The sequence below is a fragment of the Macrotis lagotis genome, chromosome 1 (assembly GCF_037893015.1).
Source record: "Macrotis lagotis isolate mMagLag1 chromosome 1, bilby.v1.9.chrom.fasta, whole genome shotgun sequence".
NCBI lineage: Eukaryota > Metazoa > Chordata > Mammalia > Peramelemorphia > Peramelidae > Macrotis > Macrotis lagotis.
The window spans coordinates 545,375,214-545,396,577 of record NC_133658.1 but is presented as its reverse complement, the minus strand read 5'-3'; the positions used below and the strand labels follow the sequence as shown (position 1 = coordinate 545,396,577).

The 21,364-nt window shown below is 38.5% G+C and overlaps 2 protein-coding genes across 2 annotated transcripts in view; both read right to left on the bottom strand.

Annotated features, from left to right (window-relative positions):
- LOC141521192 (cell cycle control protein 50C-like) overlaps nucleotides 1–12,304 on the bottom strand; it is a 37,387-nt gene extending 25,083 nt beyond the window's left edge. The window contains exons 1-2 of the mRNA XM_074233475.1: nucleotides 12,081–12,304; nucleotides 3,620–3,730 (exon numbers count right to left, since the gene is read on the bottom strand). Of these exons, the coding sequence (XP_074089576.1) occupies nucleotides 3,620–3,730; nucleotides 12,081–12,281 (312 nt within the window). The 5' untranslated portion in view covers nucleotides 12,282–12,304. The remainder of the gene's footprint in view (nucleotides 1–3,619; nucleotides 3,731–12,080) is intronic.
- A 4,883-nt stretch (nucleotides 12,305–17,187) lies between these two features.
- CMSS1 (cms1 ribosomal small subunit homolog) overlaps nucleotides 17,188–21,364 on the bottom strand; it is a 431,391-nt gene continuing 427,214 nt past the window's right edge. The window contains exons 9-10 of the mRNA XM_074214320.1: nucleotides 20,001–20,089; nucleotides 17,188–17,777 (exon numbers count right to left, since the gene is read on the bottom strand). Of these exons, the coding sequence (XP_074070421.1) occupies nucleotides 17,694–17,777; nucleotides 20,001–20,089 (173 nt within the window). The 3' untranslated portion in view covers nucleotides 17,188–17,693. The remainder of the gene's footprint in view (nucleotides 17,778–20,000; nucleotides 20,090–21,364) is intronic.

Below are 21,364 nucleotides of genomic sequence, written 5' to 3'. Positions count from 1 at the left end.
ATAAGATGAATCTGTAGAAGCAATTTTTTTAATTTGGGGTGAAGATGAAATCAACATGTTTAGTCCCTAATCCTATTCTTGGAATCTCAGGTATAATAGAAGTTTAATAAATGTTTGTTGGATTTACTCTCAGCAGCAAAAGGGTACTTAGTCCTTACCCACCCCATCCTTGCCCTGAGCAGGTGAGATTCTATCTTTCTATACTATTGGACTGCACATTGCTTTTGGATACAGACTGCTGAAGTAAGGAATCTATAAACTTGGGTCAACAGGAGGCAAAAGAGGAAGACCAAAACATTTGAATGGAACTGCATTTTATGTGAATGTTGTTTCTTGGGTCAGAATCCTTTTCTCCTCCTACCCCTTTCTACCCTGCCTTCCCATCCAAACGGGTTCCCAGAGTTTGAGTTTATTTTTTAAGAATTAATAGATGGGGGGGTGGAGCCAAGATATCGACAAGAAAGGATTGTGTCTTAGGCGCTCTCTCATAAATCTTCGAAACTAAGGACTCTAATTAAATTTTTGAGAGACAGAACCCAGAGGGACCCAGTGAGGCAGTTCTCCTACTCAAGGTAACCTAGAAAAGAGCAGAAAGGCTCTGCTCCCCAGGGCTGGAGGGGCGGCCCAGGAGAGCAAAAGAACTTCAGCCTCCAGGAGGCAGCTCCAGGGCGCTGGGAGCCAGGACTCACAGCAGGGGGAAGTTTCCTGATTTTCACCCTGAAAAGCACCGGGCACAAATTGGGGGAACAGTGGGAGACCTCTGCCAGAGTGAGCACATGAAGCCCAGCCCTCAGGGAACACATGTAGCCCAGATCCAGAAAAACAGAAGCAGGCGGAGCTGGTAAGCAGGAGCCCCCCAGGGCATGAGCCCATTGAACCTAGGGAGGGGAGTGAAGAGAGAGAGACTGCAGAGCTCTGTCCCTGGAACAGGACTCTGGGGTTCTGACCACATTCAGATACTGATCGCAGTCTAGGCCCCCCCCATAGAACAGCAGGGCCCCCCCCACATCAGCCCCATGGCAGAGGGGGGCGCTTATGGTCATTCACAGATCAGGAGGGAGGATAGAGCCTCACACACTGAGATCCTTGTGGGAGTGTCCCAAAAGCTCAGGAAGCACCCCCCAACCAGGCTTAGGCTGGGAAAATGAGCAAGCAGAGAGAAAAGAGGAACACCATTGAGAAATATTTTGCATATGAGCCTAAGAAGGATCAAAACACTCACTCTGAAGATGAAGAAGCACAAGCTCCTGCATCTAAAGACTCCAAGAAAAAACAGAAATTGGGCTCAGGCTATGACAGAGCTCAAAAAAGACTTTGAAAATCAAATGAGGGGAGTTAGAAGAAAAACTGGGAAAAGAAATGAGAGAGATGCAGGAAAAACATGAAAATGAAGTCAGCAGCTTAGTTAAGAAAATCCAAAAAAATGCTGAAGAAAATAGCATGCTAAAAACCAGCTTAGGTCAAATGGATAAAACAGTTCAAAAAGTTATTGAGGAGAAGAACGCTTTAAAAAGAAAAATTGGCCAGATGGAAAAAGAGATAAGAAAACTCTCTGAGGAAAACAAATCCTTCAGACAAAGAATAGAACTCAGGGAGATTGATGAATTTACGAGAAATCAGAACTCAATACTTCAAAACCAAAAAAATGAAAAATTAGAAGAAAATGTGAAACATCTCATTGAAAAAACAACTGATATGGAAAACAGATTTAGGAAAGATAATTTAAAAATCATTGGAATAGCTGAAAGTCACGATCAGGAAAAGAGCCTTGACATCATTTTCAAAGAATTACTACAGGAAAATTGCCCTGATATCCTAGAAGCAGAGGGCAAAATAGAAATGGAGAGAATCCACCGATGCCCCCGAGAAAGAGATCCCAAAAACCCAACCCCTAGGAATATTATAGCCAAGTTCCAGAACTCCCAAGTCAAAGAGAAAATATTACAAGTAGCCAGAAGGACACAATTCAAATATCGTGGAGCTGCAGTCAGGATCACGCAGGACTTAGCAGCAGCTACATTGGAAGCTCGTAGGGCTTGGAATACAATATACCGGAAGGCAAGAGAGCTTAGAATGCAGCCGAGAATCAACTACCCAGCAAGGCTGAATGTCCTTTTCCAGGGAAAAAGATGGACTTTCAATGAACCAGGGGAATTTCAAATGTTCCTGTTGGAATGGCCAGAGCTGAACAGAAGCATAGAGATTGGAAGAGAAGGGGAAAATATGAGGGACTTAATGAAGATGAACTGCATGTATTCCTGCATAGAAAAATGACACTGATAATACTCATATGAACCTTCTCAGTTAATGGAGCAGGTAGAAGGAGCTTTTATAGTTGAAGCACAGGAGAAAGCTGAATTTGAAGATAAAATATGGTATAAAAATGGAGTCAATAGAAAAAAAGGGCAATGAAATGGGAGAAAGAAAAAGGAGAGGGGGAATAGGCCAAGATATTTCATATAATAAGATTTTTCTTTATTACAATGAGATATTGCAATGATATGGAAGGGGGGGAAGGCAAAGGGGAATGAGGGAATCTTCACTCTCATCAGAGGTGGCTAGGAGAGGAAACAGCATATATACTCAATGGGGTATAGGCATCTGGAGTAAGAGGGAGGGGGGACAGGGGGAAAGGGGGGGATGTGAGTGATGGAGGAGAGGATGGACCATGGTGGGGAGAGTGGTCAGATATAACACATTTTCTTTTTTACTTCTTGCAAGGGGCTGGGATTGGAAGGCCTGTCCAGGACCATAGGGCCAGGTGGATTCTGGTGGTATGGGGGCTCAGGGCCTCTTGGCCCCAGGACCAGGGATCTGTCTGCTATGCCACTCAGCTACCCTACAGCAGAGTCAGTGAAAGGAGAGAGAAAATATAGTACACAGTAGTGGAGAAATACTAAAGGAGGGAGTTGCGATCAGCAACGGCAAGGGTGGAAAAATACGGAAGTAACTTTTGCAATGGATTTATCATATAGAATGTGATCCACCTGTGACAGAGTTGTTGTTGTTGGAACAAAGACTGAAGCACATTTTTCATTATTATTATTTTGGGGGGTGCAGGGCAAATGAGGCTGGGCGGCCTGCCTGGGGCCACATATTGTTGGGTGTCTGAGGCCGGCTTTGGACCCGGGTGTTCCTGGCTCAAGTGTCAATGTTCTGCCCACCACCCAGCCACCCCTACTATTATTACTGTTTTATTTTATTTTGAGTCTTTTTTTTCTTTTTTTTGTTTTTTGCAGGGCAGTGGGGTTGGGGTGGCTTGCATGTCACACAGCTGGGTGATTGTTAGGTGTACGGGCTGGATATGGGCTCGAGTGCTTATGGCTGGTGCTCCTTCCATTGTGCAACCTGGCCAGACCTACAATTATTACTATTATTTTTTTATTTTAATTTTTTCTCTCTCCCCCTTTACTTTATCACTCAAGTGAGTCTATATTTTTGGGGGGGAGGGGGTATTTTGTTTACTCTTAAACAAAAACATTTTATTAATGTTTAAAATCATTATTTGTACAAAATGAGAATAAATAAATATTAAATATAAAAAAATAATGGATGTAATTCTTAAATTATTGACAGTGAATAAGCAAGAGAAGAATTTTTTTTTTTTGATTCTACTTACTGGCATTTTCTCTGGAATGAAGAAAGGAATTGAGCAGGTACACTCTTTGTAGAAATTAGAGGCATTTTCTCTCAGTTTCGAACAATCTGAGCATATGTCTGTATATGTGATCTTTAAACCAAATAATCAAACAAAAAAGGTGATATATATATATATATATATATATATATATATATATATATATATATACAGCAGTCCATTAGAAAGTGATGTGGCTTTATGTCCTGAAGTTCCCTGACAATTTACCTCATTCCCAGTCTCCATCCCCTGAAGTTATTGTCTCTTTGCATTAGAAGGGACTTGAAACTTATCTCCTTCAATTCTCTCCTTTTACATATTTGGAACACAAAATCTGAAGAAGAGAAATGACTTGTCCAAGGTTTCATTACCAGTAGGTGGCAGAGCCAAGTTTTAGATATTGAATCTGTTTGAGGAATTTATTCAATCAATTCTTTTCCTTTGTTAAGCAAGGCTGCCATTTTATTTGATTTAACTGTAAACCATTATGGTTAAAATAAGAGGCCTTTCTACTCTGAAAACCTTCGTCAACAACCTGTCCTAGCCCATTAACTGATAATTATCAGAAACTTCCTTGTACTTTAAGTCCCTGGGGCTGAAATTTTCTCTTATTCTGTTTGTATCAGATTTCATTAAATCACCTCTTTAGTGACCCTTTCAGACTGAATAGTCTCAGTTGCATGTTTTAAACCTTTTTCATCAATCTTTTTTTTTTTTGTTTTTGTTTTTGTTTTTGCAAGGCAATGGGGTTAAGTGGCTTGCCCAAGGCCAAACAGCTAGGTAATAAGTGTCTGAGGCCAAATTTGAACTTAGGTACTTCTGACTCCAGGGCCAGTGCTCTATCCACTGCGCCCCCTGTGCCCCACTTTTTTCATCAATCTTAATCACCAAAATAAGATGTCATGTTATATAGTACACCTGACATCATGTAACAGATTATATCATATCACAACATAATTATATTACATAACATAATATTAGCAATATTATACATAATATATAATATACTATATTATCTGTAATACATTATCTATAAATATTATATACCATATATTATTTCTATAATTCTATAAAACACTTTATACACATTACTCCTTTGATCTGCACACCTGTCTGATAATGGAATTTCCTCATTTTACAGATAAGGAAACTGAAGAAGAGAGAGGATAAGTGACTTGTTTCAGGGTCATGCAGTGATAAATGTTTGAAGTATAATTTTGACTGGTAATTTCTTCCTCTCATTATCAACTAGGATGTGTGTGTACATATATATGTGTGTGTGTGTGTGTGTGTGTTATATATGTGTGTGTATGTATGTACACATTTTTTGCCTCAATGAAATATTTTATTTTTCCAATTACATGTAAAAATATTTTTAACACTTGTTTACTGTTTTGAGTTCCAAATTGTCTCTCCCTCCATCTCTCTCTCTCTCTCTCTCTCTCTCTCTCTTTCTCTCTTCCATCTAATGGAATCTCATCAATTTTCTCATTAGATCTAGATACCTAGAACTAATTTTTGGTTTGATAATACTGTATTATTAGTCAGATTGCAACCTCTTTAAAGCCCTAACCATCACCGTACAACACACTCTATAGCCTTCCAAAGGCAGAGGTTGACATAGTATTTGCTATTTTTCAATTTTGTCAATTTCAGCTTTTTTTGGGAAACAGTCTATTTTCAAAATAGATGATAGTGATAAGTATAGTTCTTATGGTCAAATATTGTCATAGTCCCATTAGATTGTTGGCAGGGTCAGTCACTCACTAGTAGTATGATTGGAGAGGTAACATCATATGTCATCTACCCAGGTGGTACAAGTGAATAGTGAGCTAGACTTGGAACCAGAAAGACTCATCTTCCTGAGTTGAAATATAGCTGCAGACACTTCTTAGCTATGTGACCCTGGATGTCACTTAACCCTGTTTGCCTCAGTTTACTCTCTATCAAGAAAACCAATTGGAGTCACAGATAGTGACTTCTTTACTCTCTCCCTTCTTCCTTCCTTCCTTCCTTCCTTCCTTTCTTCCATCATTCATGGAAGATGCCCTGCATGAAGCCCTTCTTGAGATATATCTCCAGATGCGTCTATCTGACATGGAGTAGTATCAATGACACTGAGCACAGGACTGCTCTATAACTTCTCCATTGAAATCCACAACAATGCTCTCCACACAGAAATGAAACATGAATAATGTTGAACTCCTATACAGGAGGAAGGAGCTCCCATTTGTAAGAAAAGTTATTTAAAGAGGATGGGATCCCACTGGTAAGATGCTCATACTCATAAAAAGGGTGCTAGTGTAAAAAAAAGATGTCCTAGATCTTTTAAGAATAGAGTCCCACTTGCAAGGTCTAGTTTGAAGCTAGAAAGCCTCAGTGTTAGCCACACATGCAGTTTTTCTTTGCCAAAAGTGACTGTAAACTCCTTGTGGGCAGAGACTGTCTTTTACCTCTTTTTGTATCCCTACTGCTTAGCACATATATTTTAAAAAATATTTTAATTGTTACCATATGTGATCTCTCTCTCTCTCCCTCTCTCTCTCATTCATATTTGCTTCACCGGGTTTCTCTTAGTGGGTCTAGGGGATTAGTAATGGGTCACATTCCCCTCTTCTCTCATTTATGAGAAAAATTATTTCATCTCTCTCTTTGAGGGCATTGAAAATATCACCCTAAGTTTCTTTCCTTAAATTATTCCAATTTCTGATTTTAGTGGTTGTGGAGTCAGAAAGAGCTTTGTCACCTCTTGCAAGTATTGACTGTATGACTTAACATCTAAATATCCCCAACCCAATTCTTTTTTTTTTCATTTCACTTTTATTTGCACTCTAATGTCATATTTACTCTCGTGCCATAAGCTTTTGTTTCTTCAGTTTCTTCTGGGATATTTTTTTTTCTTTTGAGCAACTTCCTCTTCTGGTTTAGGAACAATTTATTCCTTTTCAGTAAGTATCATCTCAATATGGCAAGGAGAACTCATGTATGGGTTGATTCGGCCATGAGCCCTGTAAGTACGCTGTCTCATTTTGGGAGCCTTGTTAACCTGGATATGCTCAATGACAAGAGAATCCACATCCAAACCCTTTAATTCAGCGTTGCTCTCTGCATTTTTAAGCATATACAGCAAGAACTCAGCACTCTTTTTTGGCCAACGACCCTGTGTCCAACCCCACTGCTTAGCCTGGGCACACCTGCCAACACTACCATTATATCGACGGAATGGAACACATTGTTTCTTCAATGTGACATCTTTCAAATATTTGGTAGCTTTTCAGATGTGCATGCCCTTGATAGCTTGAGTTGTTTCATGGGTGTTCTTGAAGTGGACCCGGAGATTTGAACCCCTTGACTTGCATGATTTTGTGGGGTTCTCTGGATCAAGAGAATATCTCACCATTTTAAATGATTACCTAGAAGGGCTCAAGGGACCCCCAACCCAATTCTTAAGGCTATGAGTTCTTCCATACTGGTTCAGCAAAGCCTTCATTTGAAGCTCCTCATCCCAATCCCTGCTAGCATTGTATCTTCTGAGGATAGAGTTTGGGTTCAGAATTCAAAGACAAGACAGTGTTCTGTACATACTGAGCCTTTAAAAAAAGGTTTGTTGAATTGAAGATCAGTCTTAGTCTTATTTAAACCCCTTAATTAGTTGGTTAAGGAACCTGGGCAAATTACTTTTCTCCTATGTAAAATAGGGAGAACAGTTAGACAACCTAGAGTCAAAGGGCTGATGTGAAGGTCAAATGAGATAGTGTGTCTAAAACATAGGTCTATATATATAGACCTATGTTTTATATATATGTATATATAGAGAGACCTATGTTTTATATATATATATATATATACCTATGTTTTATATATATGTCTATAAAATGATTTAATAACTAGCTGTGTGACAAATTAGTGGAATAGCTTTGAGTCAGAAAGATTGAAGTTCAAATCCTAATTCAAAGACACTTATTAGTTGTGTGACTCTTGGCAAGTCACTTAACTTTTCTCAACCTCAGTTCCCTCATCTGGGATTGGGATAATAATAATAATACATACATACATACATACATACATACCTCTCAGGGTTCTTGTGAGGATCAAAGTGGGATAACAAAATTACATAGTAGTCAGGTACCAATTAGTACAAAAAAATTCTTGTAGGGGCGACCAGGTGGCTCAGTGGATAGAGCACAGGCCCTGGAGTCAGGAGTACCTGAGTTCAAATCCAGCCTCAGACACTTAATAATTACCCAGCTGTGTGGCCTTGGGCAAGTCACTTAACCCCACTGCCGTGCAAGGAGATCGTATTATTCAAATGTGCATGGCATACTTCTACTGTTTGGAACCAATTATTATATTTTAAATGATACTTTATAACTTAAAATAGTGAAACAAGTGACTACTTCACATGATACATTATTTGTACTTGAATGTAGCTACATTGCAAACCTTTAAAGTATACTAAAGGGAGATGTAAAGTGACTTATAAATGTCCCCCAAATCTTAGTGTAGTTTTAGGCTATCATTATAAATAATTACAAATCATAAATTAAAAATATTATGCAATTTTAAATTGTTCAATCATTTTGGTAATGTTTGACCTCTTGTGATCCCATTTGGGGTTTTTCTTGGCAAAGATACATAAGTGGTTTGACATTTCCTTCTTCAGCTCTTTTTACAGATGAGGAAACTGAGGTTAAGTGACTCACAGCTAGTGAGTATCTGAGGATGCTGTATTTGAATTCACAAAGGTGAGTCTTCCTGACTCCAGGCCAGGTGTTTTATCCACTATATCACCTAACTGTACCTATATAAATGTTAGTTATTTTTATTATTCCTAGTATAAGGAGCAGTATTTAAATGCCAGCTCCATTAATTATCCTGTGTGGGAATGGATAAAAGACTGAACTTCATTGTGTCTCAGTTTCCTTATCTGTAAACAAGTGGGTTTGACTACATGAGAGCTAGTTATATCCTTCAAGTTCTGAGATCCTCTGATTATTAATCTTTCTGAGTCTATTTCCTTAATTGTAGAAAGAGTTAAACTCAGATAAATACTTTGTATACAAAAAGTCTTAGTATAATTAAGCCATTAAAGTCTAAAAGCTCTGGTCTCAGACACTTAATCTGGTTTCAGACGCTTAATAATTACCTAGCTGTGTGGCCTTGGGCAAGCCACTTAACCCCATTTGCCTTGCAAAAACCTAAAAAAAAAAAAAAAAAAAAAAACAAACCAAAAAAAATCTAAAAGTACTGCAGTGAAACATTCAAGGTATCCTGTGAATATAAAAAGTACTTTGTAAAAGTACTTAGAGCATTACATATATGCTGGTAATTATTATCATAAATAATAAAAAAAATATTTGTTTCTTTCTAGTTTTAATCTTATATGGCACATGGGCCCACTAAACCAGGAACGTTGACAAACCATGTCTACTGAGAAGCTTTGCCAGGGAATGTTTTGGCATCCTGAAAAATGTCTGAAAATCCTTCAGATCTACATTTTCCTTTAGTTGTAAAATTTTGGAATTGTGGATATCTAACCTGGATAAAAGATTTGAGGAGAATCTGAGAGTTGTCTTCAAGTATTTGAAGCACTGCCAGTAGGAAGAGGAATTAATTTATTTGGCTTGATCTTGGAGGGCAGAGCTAGAAATGATGAGTGTAGGAAGCATATTTAAAAGTTCCTTTTTTAGGAAAATTGAAAATATTCAGAAATAATATTTCTTTATTTGAGGGTGAGTTAGATTAAGGATTAAAGGTCTTTCCTAGGGAAATGGATTGGGTGGTAAACAAATATTAAAACAAAAGAGTCTCTTTCCCTTCCCTGCCACCCCTGCCATGATTGTGACTCATCTAAAGGCCATCTCCCCTTCACCATCTCCTGAAGAGATGGTGCCCAGACTTCTTCAAGCATGAAGAATTTTTCAGAGAGGAGATTCTTTTCAATCCTTGAGGGGAGTGGTCCATGGAGGAACTGAGTAGTGACTATTGTTTTGGACTCTTAACAACTAAACTTTATTTTAGCATATTATTATCCAAGATTTCTATAAATATTAACTTGAATTGTCTTAGGAAGAGAAAGAGACCTGCCAGAGAGCATGGGGGAACTTTGCCAATTTGAATGTGTCTAAGCCAGAAAAGGTCTGGATTATTCAAAGAAATAAAATAGTTTCTGGCAGACTTGTGCTTGAAACACAGAATTAATAATAATAAAGATAATAACTAGCGTACATATATAGAAAGAACATTTTAAGGTCTACAAAATGTTTCATATATATTATCCTATTTGACTTTTATAACAACCCCGTGAGGTAGGTGCTATTATTATCCAGGTAACTGAGGCAAGTAGAAGATAAGTGACTTGTCTGGGGTCATAGAGCAGGGGAAGATTTAAATTCAGGTCTTCCTGACTCCAGGTCCAGGGATATTTCCACTTTTTAAAAAAAAATTTTTTTTTTTAGTTTTTGCAAGGCAATGGGGTTAAGTGGCTTGCCCAAGGCCACACAGCTGGCAATCATTAAATGTCTGAGGTCGAATTTGAACTCAGGTCCTCCTGACTCCAGGGCCTGTGTTCTATCCCACTGCACTGCCACCTAGCTGCAGCCAGGGATATTTCAATTGTACCACCTAATTGGTATGGTGTGTATCTATATGTATATATGTACATTTCTTCTTTGATGGATGGACGTTTTAAAGAGGCTAAAGAAAAATTTCTTGTTATTTTTCAGTCATGTCCAACTCTTTGTGACCCTATTTGGGGTTTTCTTGGCAAACATATTGAAGAAATTTGCTATTTCTTTCTCCAGCTCATTTTACAGAAAAGGAAACTGAGGTAAAACAGGGTTAAGTGGATCGCTCAAGGTCACACAGCTAGCAAGTGTCCGAGTCTGAATTTGAACCCGGGTCCTCCTGACTCCAGGGCTAGTTCTCTATGCACTGTACTACCTAGCTGCCCCAGACATATGGATATAAATTATAATAGATAGCCATTGAGATTCTGTCAAGTCCTAAATGAAGGTCTGACCATCTATCCCTTCAGAAAGACACCTTTCATATTGCCTTTTATGGGCACAAAACTGGTATTAATTGTGGACTAACTCTTCTCACATCCCCCTCCCTGTTTCCTCCTCCCACTCCAGGCTTCTTGGAAGAGAGCTACTTTGGTTCTCAAACAGCTTACTAATTACACTGGCAATAGGCCTATGTCTGATGATTCTACTCTTAGTTTTTGCCCTTTATCATTTTCAGTAGAACAAATTTGTTTTGCAGAAAAGGTGATAGGCACCAGAGTCCTATGACGCTCAGATGAAAATAGTGATCTCAGAGAAAGTTCACACACACACACACACACACACACACACACACACACACACATACACATACACAAAACCACCCCTTTACTTATTTAGTCCCTTTTGACTTTTCAGGATCCTGATAAAAAAAAATGTGTAGTTGTTTCCTTCTCTGCCACAATACTCTTTCCCTTGTTCCTGGCCCTGCAGATGGGCATGATGTTATTGAAAGCCAGGGATATCCAAAGCCCCCACATTGAAGTATATTTAACTATACACTACAATGTACAGAACTGTATGTATTTACGTATGTATATTTGCATAAATGTATGTATATAGGCTTAGAGTAGGAAGGAACGGGTTCAAATACTGTTCTGTTATTTGCTTTCCTTCACAATACAGTATAAGTGTCTCTAAGAAGCACTCCTGATCCCCGAGTTGCTGGTATATACCCTTCCCAATTGAATTTGCAATCATTTATACTTTCCAAGAGGCAATTTGGTGCAGTGAATAGAGAACTAGCCTTGGAGCTGGGAAGTCCTGGGTTCAAGTTCTGACTAACATGTATTGGTTGTGTGGCCCTGGGCAAGTAATTTAACTCCTCTGGGTTCCAGGAAATTCTCTAAGACTAAGTTGCAGATAAAGTTCTGGCCTGCAATGACAGAAAGGCTTTTCTTTGGCTCTTATAGTAGTGAAATCACAGGTCTAGTTCCTATTGCTATGGATACACATCTATTTCCATACACATTTTCCTCCTCCAATATAATGTGAACTTCTTGAGAGGACACACCCTTTTGTATCTTCCATCCAAAAGGTGTCATAAAATAATTAATAAATAAATGCTTGCTGACTGATTGATCCTCCTGAACTCAGTCTACATAAACCCAGGGTTTGGGATGCTGAACCCTTGTCTACTAACTATACACTTATTTCCCTTCTCCAAATCTACTTCTTTATCTGTAAAATGAAGGGGGTTAGATGAGATCATCTTAACTCTAAAATCTAACTATCCACACCTACCAGTCTTGGTCAGACTATTTCCCAATCTATCAGATTTTGTTGGTTTCCTTAAAACTACTTTTCTACCTAGGACCCCCCTTCCCCAGTCCTAACCCCAGTCCAGGGTCTGAAAAAAACACAAATCCAGTACAAACCTCAATTTCCTTGACACTCTTTGCAGATAATATAAGGAAGATGCCTATGCCAAGGAAAAATGTTGCAGTAGCAAAGAAGCCAGGAAGGACTGCCCAGGCTGTGAGGTAAGGTCTCCAGGCTGGCAACCGTTGCTGTTTAAATGCACTATTGTCTGGTATTCTGGATGGTAGACGCTGAGAGTTGTAGTCTTTTATCTTCATCCTGGTTCTCTTGGTGGTTCATGGACTTTCTGGATATACAAAATATTAATAAAGTACTAATAGTAATTTAAAATTCTCAATAATCCAGAGTCTTTTTTTTTTTGCTCCAGGTAGTAGGCATTGTGTTTATAAAAACTTGGTACTCCTTAAAGTAGTCATTAATTACATCTGTAGTTTAGTTTAGCCACCATTCATAGTTGGAGAGCATCTATTTTCTTTTTTTCTTCTTCTTGGTTTTTTTTGTTTTTGGTAAGGCAGTGGGATTAAGTGACTTGCCCAAGGTCATAGAGCTAGGTAATTATTAAGTATCTGAGGTGGGATTTGAAGTCAGGTTCTCCTGACTCCAGGACCGGTGCTCTGTCCACTGAACCACCTAGCTGCCCCTGAGGGCATCTATTTTCACTCAGTTTGGATTTTGGTTAAATGAACTTTATTCTGATTCAAAAGGGTTGGTACAGTTTTGGCCTTCACTGCAAAAGTTCTAACTGGGGTCTGGTACTGACTGAATGTCTAAGACCTATTTTGGTGGTGATGCTGGTGGTAGGGAGTGGTGGCAACCAGCTCCCAGTGACATCTGCTTTGGAGAAAGGATGATTTCTTACACCCTGCCTTAAGGGCAATAATTTCAGAAAGGAGAAAGCCTATAAACACTACTTAATTGATCCATAAGAGTTTCTTTAAATCTGGGTGGTGAATACAATATATTTCCCCCTCCCCCCAAATGTGACTATAGCTAAACATGGAAAATTAGGGGTGTGGTGGGGAGATTTTTGTCTTATTATAATTGTAGAGTTATGGAGAAGGCCTAAGGCTTGTTCTATCAGGTACCCTCAGAGGGTAGGAACCAATGGATATCACCAAAAAGGCAGATTGATGTTCAGTATAAGAGTGTCCTAACAATTAGTACTATTCAAAAACAGAAGAGGTGGTTCTCAGAGGTATTAAGTCTTCTGCTATAGGAGGTATTCAACCAGAAATAGGAATACGTAGACTTAGATTCACACTATAGGTAGAAGTCTCTAAGTATGGTATGGTAACCCCTGGGGATCCCACAAGATCAAAACCATTTTCATAATACTGAGATGTTTTAATTTCTAAAATGATAATTATCAATATATTACCCATCAACAAAAGTCTTTTACGGTTTTCAGTTTTTAGGAATGTAAAAGGCTCCTGCCCCAAAACTTTGAGTATTGAATCAGATGACCTTTGAATTCCTCTCCAACTCTAAGACTGTGTGGTTATAAACTAATTTTGGAAAACTACTTATTGATTAGACAACCCTACATCATCTACAGTAATGGAGAAAGTGTCAAAGAAACACCTGCAGATAACTGTAAACTTCCCCACTCCTCAACTTTTATTAAGGTTATTTAAAACTGGCAAAGTAGATTTTCAATTTTTTGTTTTCCTTTTCTAGGAGACAGAGAGTTGGCTTCAGAGTTAGGAAGTCCTACTTTCAACAGGGTCTGGTTCATTCAAATTTCTAGAGGTTTGAGGTAATTCCATTTTCAGAGAAGGTGCTGACCAGTATTGATTGATGGAATTTCTCATCTGGAACTTGATGCCCCAGTGAAATCATAGTCCCTACTATTATCCTTACCCTACCTTACATCTCCCTTCTCCTTTCCTTTTTTTGGTAGAGTCTCTGTCTCCCCCAGGATGTAAGTTTGGAAGCCACTGGAGGCTGATTCCAATACTAATCTGGGCAGAAGCTCTAACTTGCTCCATTTTCCATCTTGAGCTGGTTCCCCTTTCCTCAAGCAGCCTGGTGGCCCCCTATTGCCGGGGGCTCACCATTTTGGTGCATGACTCAGTTTGGATATCCTTTTGGCTTTAACTCAAATGCAAGTCAGAAATTCCTAACTCAAAGTTGACTAGCTTCAGCCTTGTCAATAGTAAAGGAATTTAGGTGGGGACCGCTATGTTTTGTTCCTTCCAATTTCAGCTGAAGGAACTAGGTAACAAGACACAGTAAGAACAAAAGATGAGTCTGGAAAGTCCATATGTTGAATTATCAATTCCTGAATAATAAAAAGTTGACTAGAAGGGCTTGTTTGTTAAGTTTTGGGTATTTGTGAAAAATTCACATAAAATCCCCTTTAGAGTAGAACTATTTATCTTCTCTTTGAATTTACGAACTGGAAGCTAGAAAGTAGATCTCAGAGCTTTTTTGCTTCAGGTGGTTAGACAGTTTTATTATTATTCTCCCATCTCCCAGACCTAAGGGTTTCATCAAAGGCCAGACTGTACTCACTTTGCTTTTAGTTATTAGTTACATACACCTCATTTAAGAGAAGTAAAAATGGAGGCATAATACTTACGGCAGGAACTTGTTGTTTCTATGACTTAACACCCCTGCTGCAAATGGAATAAGGCTGCTAAGGCTCATACCAGGAAAGAGGTATGCCATGCAGACCAAATGGCTTGGAGGTGAAGGGAAAAAATATACATGGGGGTTGGCACTAGATTGGCAAAGAATGCTACCAATTTACTTGCATTATTTGTTTTGCTAAAGCAAATACAGTCAAGGGATTGTGTGTGAAAGGTGGTAAAAGCTTTGATGAGTAGCTGAAAATAGGTAGTACATTAAATTTTAGCCTTAGTGGGGGCATTTTGGGGGATCTAATTCAGCTACTAGATGGGCTTGATTTCTTCAGCAAAAGGCTTGCAAGGAGGGGAAGTTAGGTGGTGCAATGGATAGAGCACTGGTCCTGGAGTTAGGAGGACCTGAGTTGAAATCTGACCTCAGATACTTAGTAATTACCTGGCTGTGTGGCCTTGGGCAAGTCACTTAACCCCACTGCCTTGCAAAAAACCTAAAAAAAATGGCTTGTAAGGTAGTCATTAAAATAATATAACCATAAAAAAGTGTCTGGCACATCGTTGGTGCTTCCTAAGTGCTTGCTGTTTTGACTTTTTTTTTTGGTGGGCCAGGACCTTCTACTGAAACTTCCCTTTCCCAAAGCACTAGATGATTTATTTTTAACTTGCAATGCTAGATGGTTGCCTGAGACAACTAAGAAATTAAATGACTTGTCCATGGTGATATAAAGTACTATGTATCAGGAGAAGAACTTAGACATTGGTTCTCCTTCCTTGAAAGTCAGTCAGAAGAACTGGAGCTGTTCAGGGGTAGAATGCTTTGAGAGGCAGTGGATTTCCTAGTCTTTATATGGAATGTGAATATTGAGAAGGGGATTCCTATTCATATCTGGATGGGACAATATGACTGCTAAGCTTGCTTCAAGCTCCTATGTTATGACATTCTCTTGGATGTCTACATGATGGGCACTTTCTTTTTAAATTTCTAAGTCCCCCCCACCAGTCAATGATCTGATGCATTGCCTTTCATTCAATTAAATAGGAAAGTATACGAACGATTTTATGTGGTGCTTTCTTTAAAAATTAGTTTACAGGTATTTCATTTATCCTAAAAGTTTTTTTTTGGGGGGGGTTGTGATCTTTAAAATGTCTTAGGAATATATGAAAGTGAGATAGGACAGCCTCACAGTTGAAAAGCTATTTTCTACTCACACCTTCTTCAGTCTGCTAAGTAGATTTGCACCAGGTTTATAAATGTGCTTTCTATTGTTTTAGTCTTTTTGAATGCTCCCATTCTTTCCTATGTAACCTTGACCCGATGATCTGTCACAGCTGTGGCAAGGTGATATGTCTCCATTGGGCATACAAAATTGCTATTGGACATTTCAGAGAAGTGCCTTTGGTTCTTCCTTACCACTGCACTGAGAGCCTTCTTTGGGGTGACCAGATGTCCTGGATACAAGGGCTTGTCTCACATTTCATTGCCTTGTCATGTTTTAACTTTGTTGGAATCTACGTGGGAATCTGGCAGTGAGTGCAGGCCCCCCCATTTCCTGGGCCTGGCAAATGGGTGCCTGAAAAGTCAGTCTGTCAATAAAACCCACACCTTCTTCCCTGCTGCATTAATATTACAGGTTGCACATGGATATTTGGCAGTCTTGGATTTTTACTATTTTCTTACCTGATGATTTCCTGATGCTCTTTCCTTGGCCAGTCAAAGACACTGAATAACATTAACAAACTATTTCTTGAAATGTTCAGATCTTGGTTGGGAGCTGTGGGGGTGACTGAAAGCTCTACTCTCTTTGTAGGCAAACAGCATCCTTCTCTTTATGAGTATTTTATCACTGAATCCCAAACTGTCTTCAAGGTGTAGCCCAATCATCAACTTACCTGCTACATTTTTCCTGTTCCCAACAGGTATTGGTGTTTTCCCCTCAACTTTCTGAAATTGTTTAGCTGTACTTGTATTGTGGTTAAAAAGGACCCATGGTTCAGTTTAGGGTACAGGTCAGGTAAAAGTTTTACTCAGATAACACAGTTATGGCAGGGAGAGGTTGTTCAGTTCACAAAGGAAAATCTCTGTCAAATGAGCCCTAATTAGAAATAATTTCCAGGCAGTGTATATAGAGGAAAGCAATGTAAATATGACGAATAGGTATGCTACATTGCAATTTGTTGCCAAATTCAGGATAATGATGCTTCTTACAAGGAGAGATGTAAGAGAGAGAACATAGTTCTCCTACATAGGTTTGCAATGTCTTCAAACCTATTTGACACCGTGAGAAGGACACTGATGATCACAAATGAAAATCCTAGCAATATACTGGGGTAGGATAAAGCCTAAACACAGGGAAGTAGACTTGAATGCTCAGTTTACACTGAAAAGGAACCTTGTTCAAAGATGGCATCACTCATGTGAAGAGAGGAAAGATACATTGGACCTCTTTCTGCTTTAAATAAGTGTTCCCTGAACCAATGAACCAATAGCTTATATAAATTTTTATTCTATTTTGCACATGAGTTTTTAGCTATTACTTGGGTTTCTCATTTCTCTTACACAACATAAATCTTATTGCCGTCTTTCTTGTGTTTTTGACATACTCCTAACACTTGCAAACCCATAAGCAAGCTGTCACCTTATATGGTAACACCTAGGTTTACTTTACCAGAGCTCAGGTTGATTGAAAAAAATTTAATCTAAGATTCAAATATAGTATTTTACAGGTTGATAATAATATCGTTGTATTATGAGGACTATAGTGTTGTCTTTTATGAGTGTGAAAAGTATCTTATATACTTACTGTTCCTCATGAATAACAAAAATAATATTCTAGATCAATAATATTCTAGACCACATGCAGAGTGAAGGTATCCATGAATCTAGTCAAAATGATACAAACTTGTTTTACTTTATTATAAAGAGAAGGAAGCTGGCAAAAAAAAAAGCAATAATATTCAGGCCAAAGCATCTCAAAAGGCAAACATCCATCTTGTGTGACTCATTTGGCAGTGTGTGGTCACATTAAATACAGATGAAAATTCTATCCTTATGTCAAAACTTGAATCTTCATTAGAACCTGGAAGTTAGAAAAGTCCCAGCTTCAAAGACTCGGCTCTACACAGGCTTATTAGTTTCATTTCCAGCAATTCAAGAACTTCTTTTCTTATCTGAACAAGAGAGAAACAAATGATCAACAATGATGAAAAAAGGGAAAAGTTCTCAATGTGAAGAGGAGACATTTTGTTGAATTAATGCAATGCTCTTGACTCTTGCTATTTACTCAGCTGTTATTAGAGAAGTGGCCAGAAAAGGATCAGATCCAAACCCACATCTGATCTGGAGGTGAAATGTTTACGTAAGTAAATGAGAAGGTCCTGCAGAAAGCATCAGTTCCATAAAATGGCCTCTTGTTTGTATCTGTTTTAAAACATTCCATCTCAATGGATTTACAAGGTCTGCCTTCTGGATGCATTACAGTTTTGGGTTCATTGTTATAAATGAATTAATATTTCAAGATGACTATTTTTTTATTACCTTTACTGATATTGTTAACAACCAACAACAAAACAACATCAAATAACTAATCACAAGATAAAAATATAGTTATCTTATTTCTAATCAAGTTACTGGTGACAGTGTGCTGTTGTGACTAGAGGTATGACCTTGAAAATCCAGACTGATTTTGACCATGGATAAATACCTTTTAACAGATTATTTAATCTGTGTTCAGACAACTAAGACAATAAAGTACAGATAGTTGCCATTTGGGGATGGGGGGAGGTGTTGGGAGTTGAAAGGGGAGTAGAATGTGTGAACTAGATAAAATCCTAGGTCTGGTCAAAAATAAGCAAAAATAAATTGAGGGCTTATCAGCTAATCACTCAGGTTCAACTTGCCCAATCAAACATCATTTTAGACTAATAGTTCAAGTTATATCTATCTTATGTAATTCTAGGGACATTTGTTTAAGCAATAAGCAAATTCTTCTAGAATTATTTTTAACTGTATAATTTCTGGTTATTACTGGACATCTTGCTGTGTGCTGTTTTAATAGTACTGAACTATAATCAGTGATTTTCAGAATGATGGCCATGAGCCTCTGGACAAGATCTTCATTTAGTAAAGAAAGGCAATATGGTGTAATGGAAGAAACACTGGCCTTGAGCCAGAAGACTGCCATGAGTCTGGGCAAGGCCACAAGAGTTGGCTACAGGCCATATGAATTTGGACGTCATTTAATGTTTAACACTAGCCACAATGGACAGCAAGGAGGCACAGTGGAGTCAGAAAGACCTCAGTTCAAATCTGACTTCAGATATTTACTAGCTGTGTGACCCTGGCTGAGTCACTTAACATGGTTTCCTCATCCATAAAATGAGCTGGAGAAAGATATGGCAAAACACTCCAGTATCTTTGCCAAGAAAATCCCAAAGGGGCCATGAAAAATTGGATATGACTGAACAATACCAGTCACATTATCTTATTTTACAACAAAGGAAACTGAGAGATAGGTTAAATAGCCTTCCCATGATTACAATGAAAATCTCAAGAACTTTCTTGAGGATGAAAAGAAATAATGAACATAATGTACTTTTCTAAATATAATGTTTCATACAGAGGGCAACTTTTTAAAATATTCAGTAAGACTGAGATTAGACCCAATTACCTTCTTATATTACTTTGTTTCTCCAAGACACTTGGTAATGCTGGCTAGAATTTATATGAGCTCTTTAAATTTTGCAAAGCATGTTAATACATATTAACTGATTTGATCCTTACCACAACCCTGTGAAGTAGGTGCTGTTATAGGTGGGAAATTGCCTAAACTGAACCAGACTGTGAAGTGACTTGTTCAAGGTCACACAGCTGATATGTATCTGAGGGAGGGGTAGAACTCAGATTGTCCAGGTTCCAACTCTATTCACTGTGCCCCTCCTGCCTAGGGCCAATGCAATGTTTCTCCCTCAGAAAAGGAATTCATCAATGTAAGCTGCTAATTCAATTTAAAAGAAAAAACTCAAAATAAAATTAATAACTCTAAAAGGGCAGGATTAAAAGGACCCACCAAAAAGGGGATGCAGCTGAGGCATGGGAGGCTTATTAAATAAGCCATACATGGAGTCCTATGGGATTTTATGTATTTTAAAAATTAAAGCATGAGAATCTAAATAATACAGAATAGTTGCTCAAGAATATTCAACAAGTGGAACACAAATGTCTCTGGAAGGGTTAACTTCTCCACAGTAAGCTACCTCAGAGTCAAATGCCAGAAACCAATTTGAGAGCCAGAATCTGCTGGCTCCCGAAGTCATGAGCTTTATTACCATGTTTGAACCCAAGTTCAAATTGAAAGAAAATGTGATTAAAAACAATTGCTGGTTACATGGTACCTCGGGAATGTCCATCAGTCTCCTCAACTTCTGATCTCTCCAGTTCCAATCAAAAACCAGATACTTTAGGGAGTTCAAGTTCAGGACATCTGAAAAAGCCATAGAGATTTGCTCCAGTGAAGACCACATGGCAGGAGCTTATCAAAGTGACTTTTCCCTCCTCCCCTCTTTGGGTCATTCTTACAGTCACTGCTGTCCTCTCCCCAGGCAACTAATCTCAGGATATGAAATGCTACTCTGGCCTGGTGCAAACAAATGCAACCACTCTTCAGATTTCCTCACCCCCTAATCCTGCTCCTCATTCTGAGAAAAAACGCAAAGGCAGAAAAATGACTGTTGTTAAATTCATGTCCTGGAAGGAAATCCACCCCAAGTCACCATTATGAGAAACCACAGAGGCTCAATTTTCATCCCTGGCAAACAATTTGGTAAGATTCATCCTGTGGTTTGGGGTTAGTGGCCCTTCAGGGGAGAGATGTCAGACTCATCTGTAGAGAAGAATCAGATGGAAGCATAGGCAACCCACTTGTGTGGGCAGCATCTAATATAGTTGTTAGGGCAGAAGGGGAAATCATGATGTCAATGCAGTCAGTTAATCACTCTGTACCTCAGTTTCCCCATACAAGAAGCAGAAAATACAATTATTGTCTTCAGGGATGATCACTCAGTTTAATATCCTCACTCTCTCCCCCAATTTTACTGATGAGGAAATGGAGGTCTAGAGAAGTTAACTTGTCCAAGAGTCACTTTGTTGTTGATCATCCTTCGTTTTTTGAAGAGAACCAATGATGTCACGGGTGATGTTTTGACTTGTGTGTGAATTGGATGCTAGTGAGTCAGAGTTGTACAAAAGCATCAGTCTCACTCTCTTCCTGAGTTATAGAATTCCAGGATAGGACAAAAGTCAAAATGACTGGCCTTTAAACATTTGATAGAATTCACCTGTAAATCTGTCTGGTCATGGTGCTTTTTTTCTTAGGAAGATAATTTAGGGTTGATTCAATTTCTTTGACCAAAATAAAGTCTATTTAGTTATTCTGTTTCCTCTTCTGTTTATCTTGGCAGCTTATATTTTTGTAAATATTATTCTTTTTCACTTAAACTGCTAAATTTGTTAGCAGATAGTTAGGCAAAAGAACTCCTTACAATTGCTTTGATTTCATCTCTGTGAGTGATTCAAGCTTCTCATTTTCTTTTCTTTTGGCAAGATAATGGGGTTAAGTGACTTGCCCAAGGTCACACAGGTAGGTCATTATTAAGTGTCTGAAGTCACATTTGAACTCAGGTCCTCCTGACTGCACCACCTAGCTGCTTCCAACCTTTTCATTTTCAATACTAGCGATTTGGTTTTCTTCTCTCTTTTA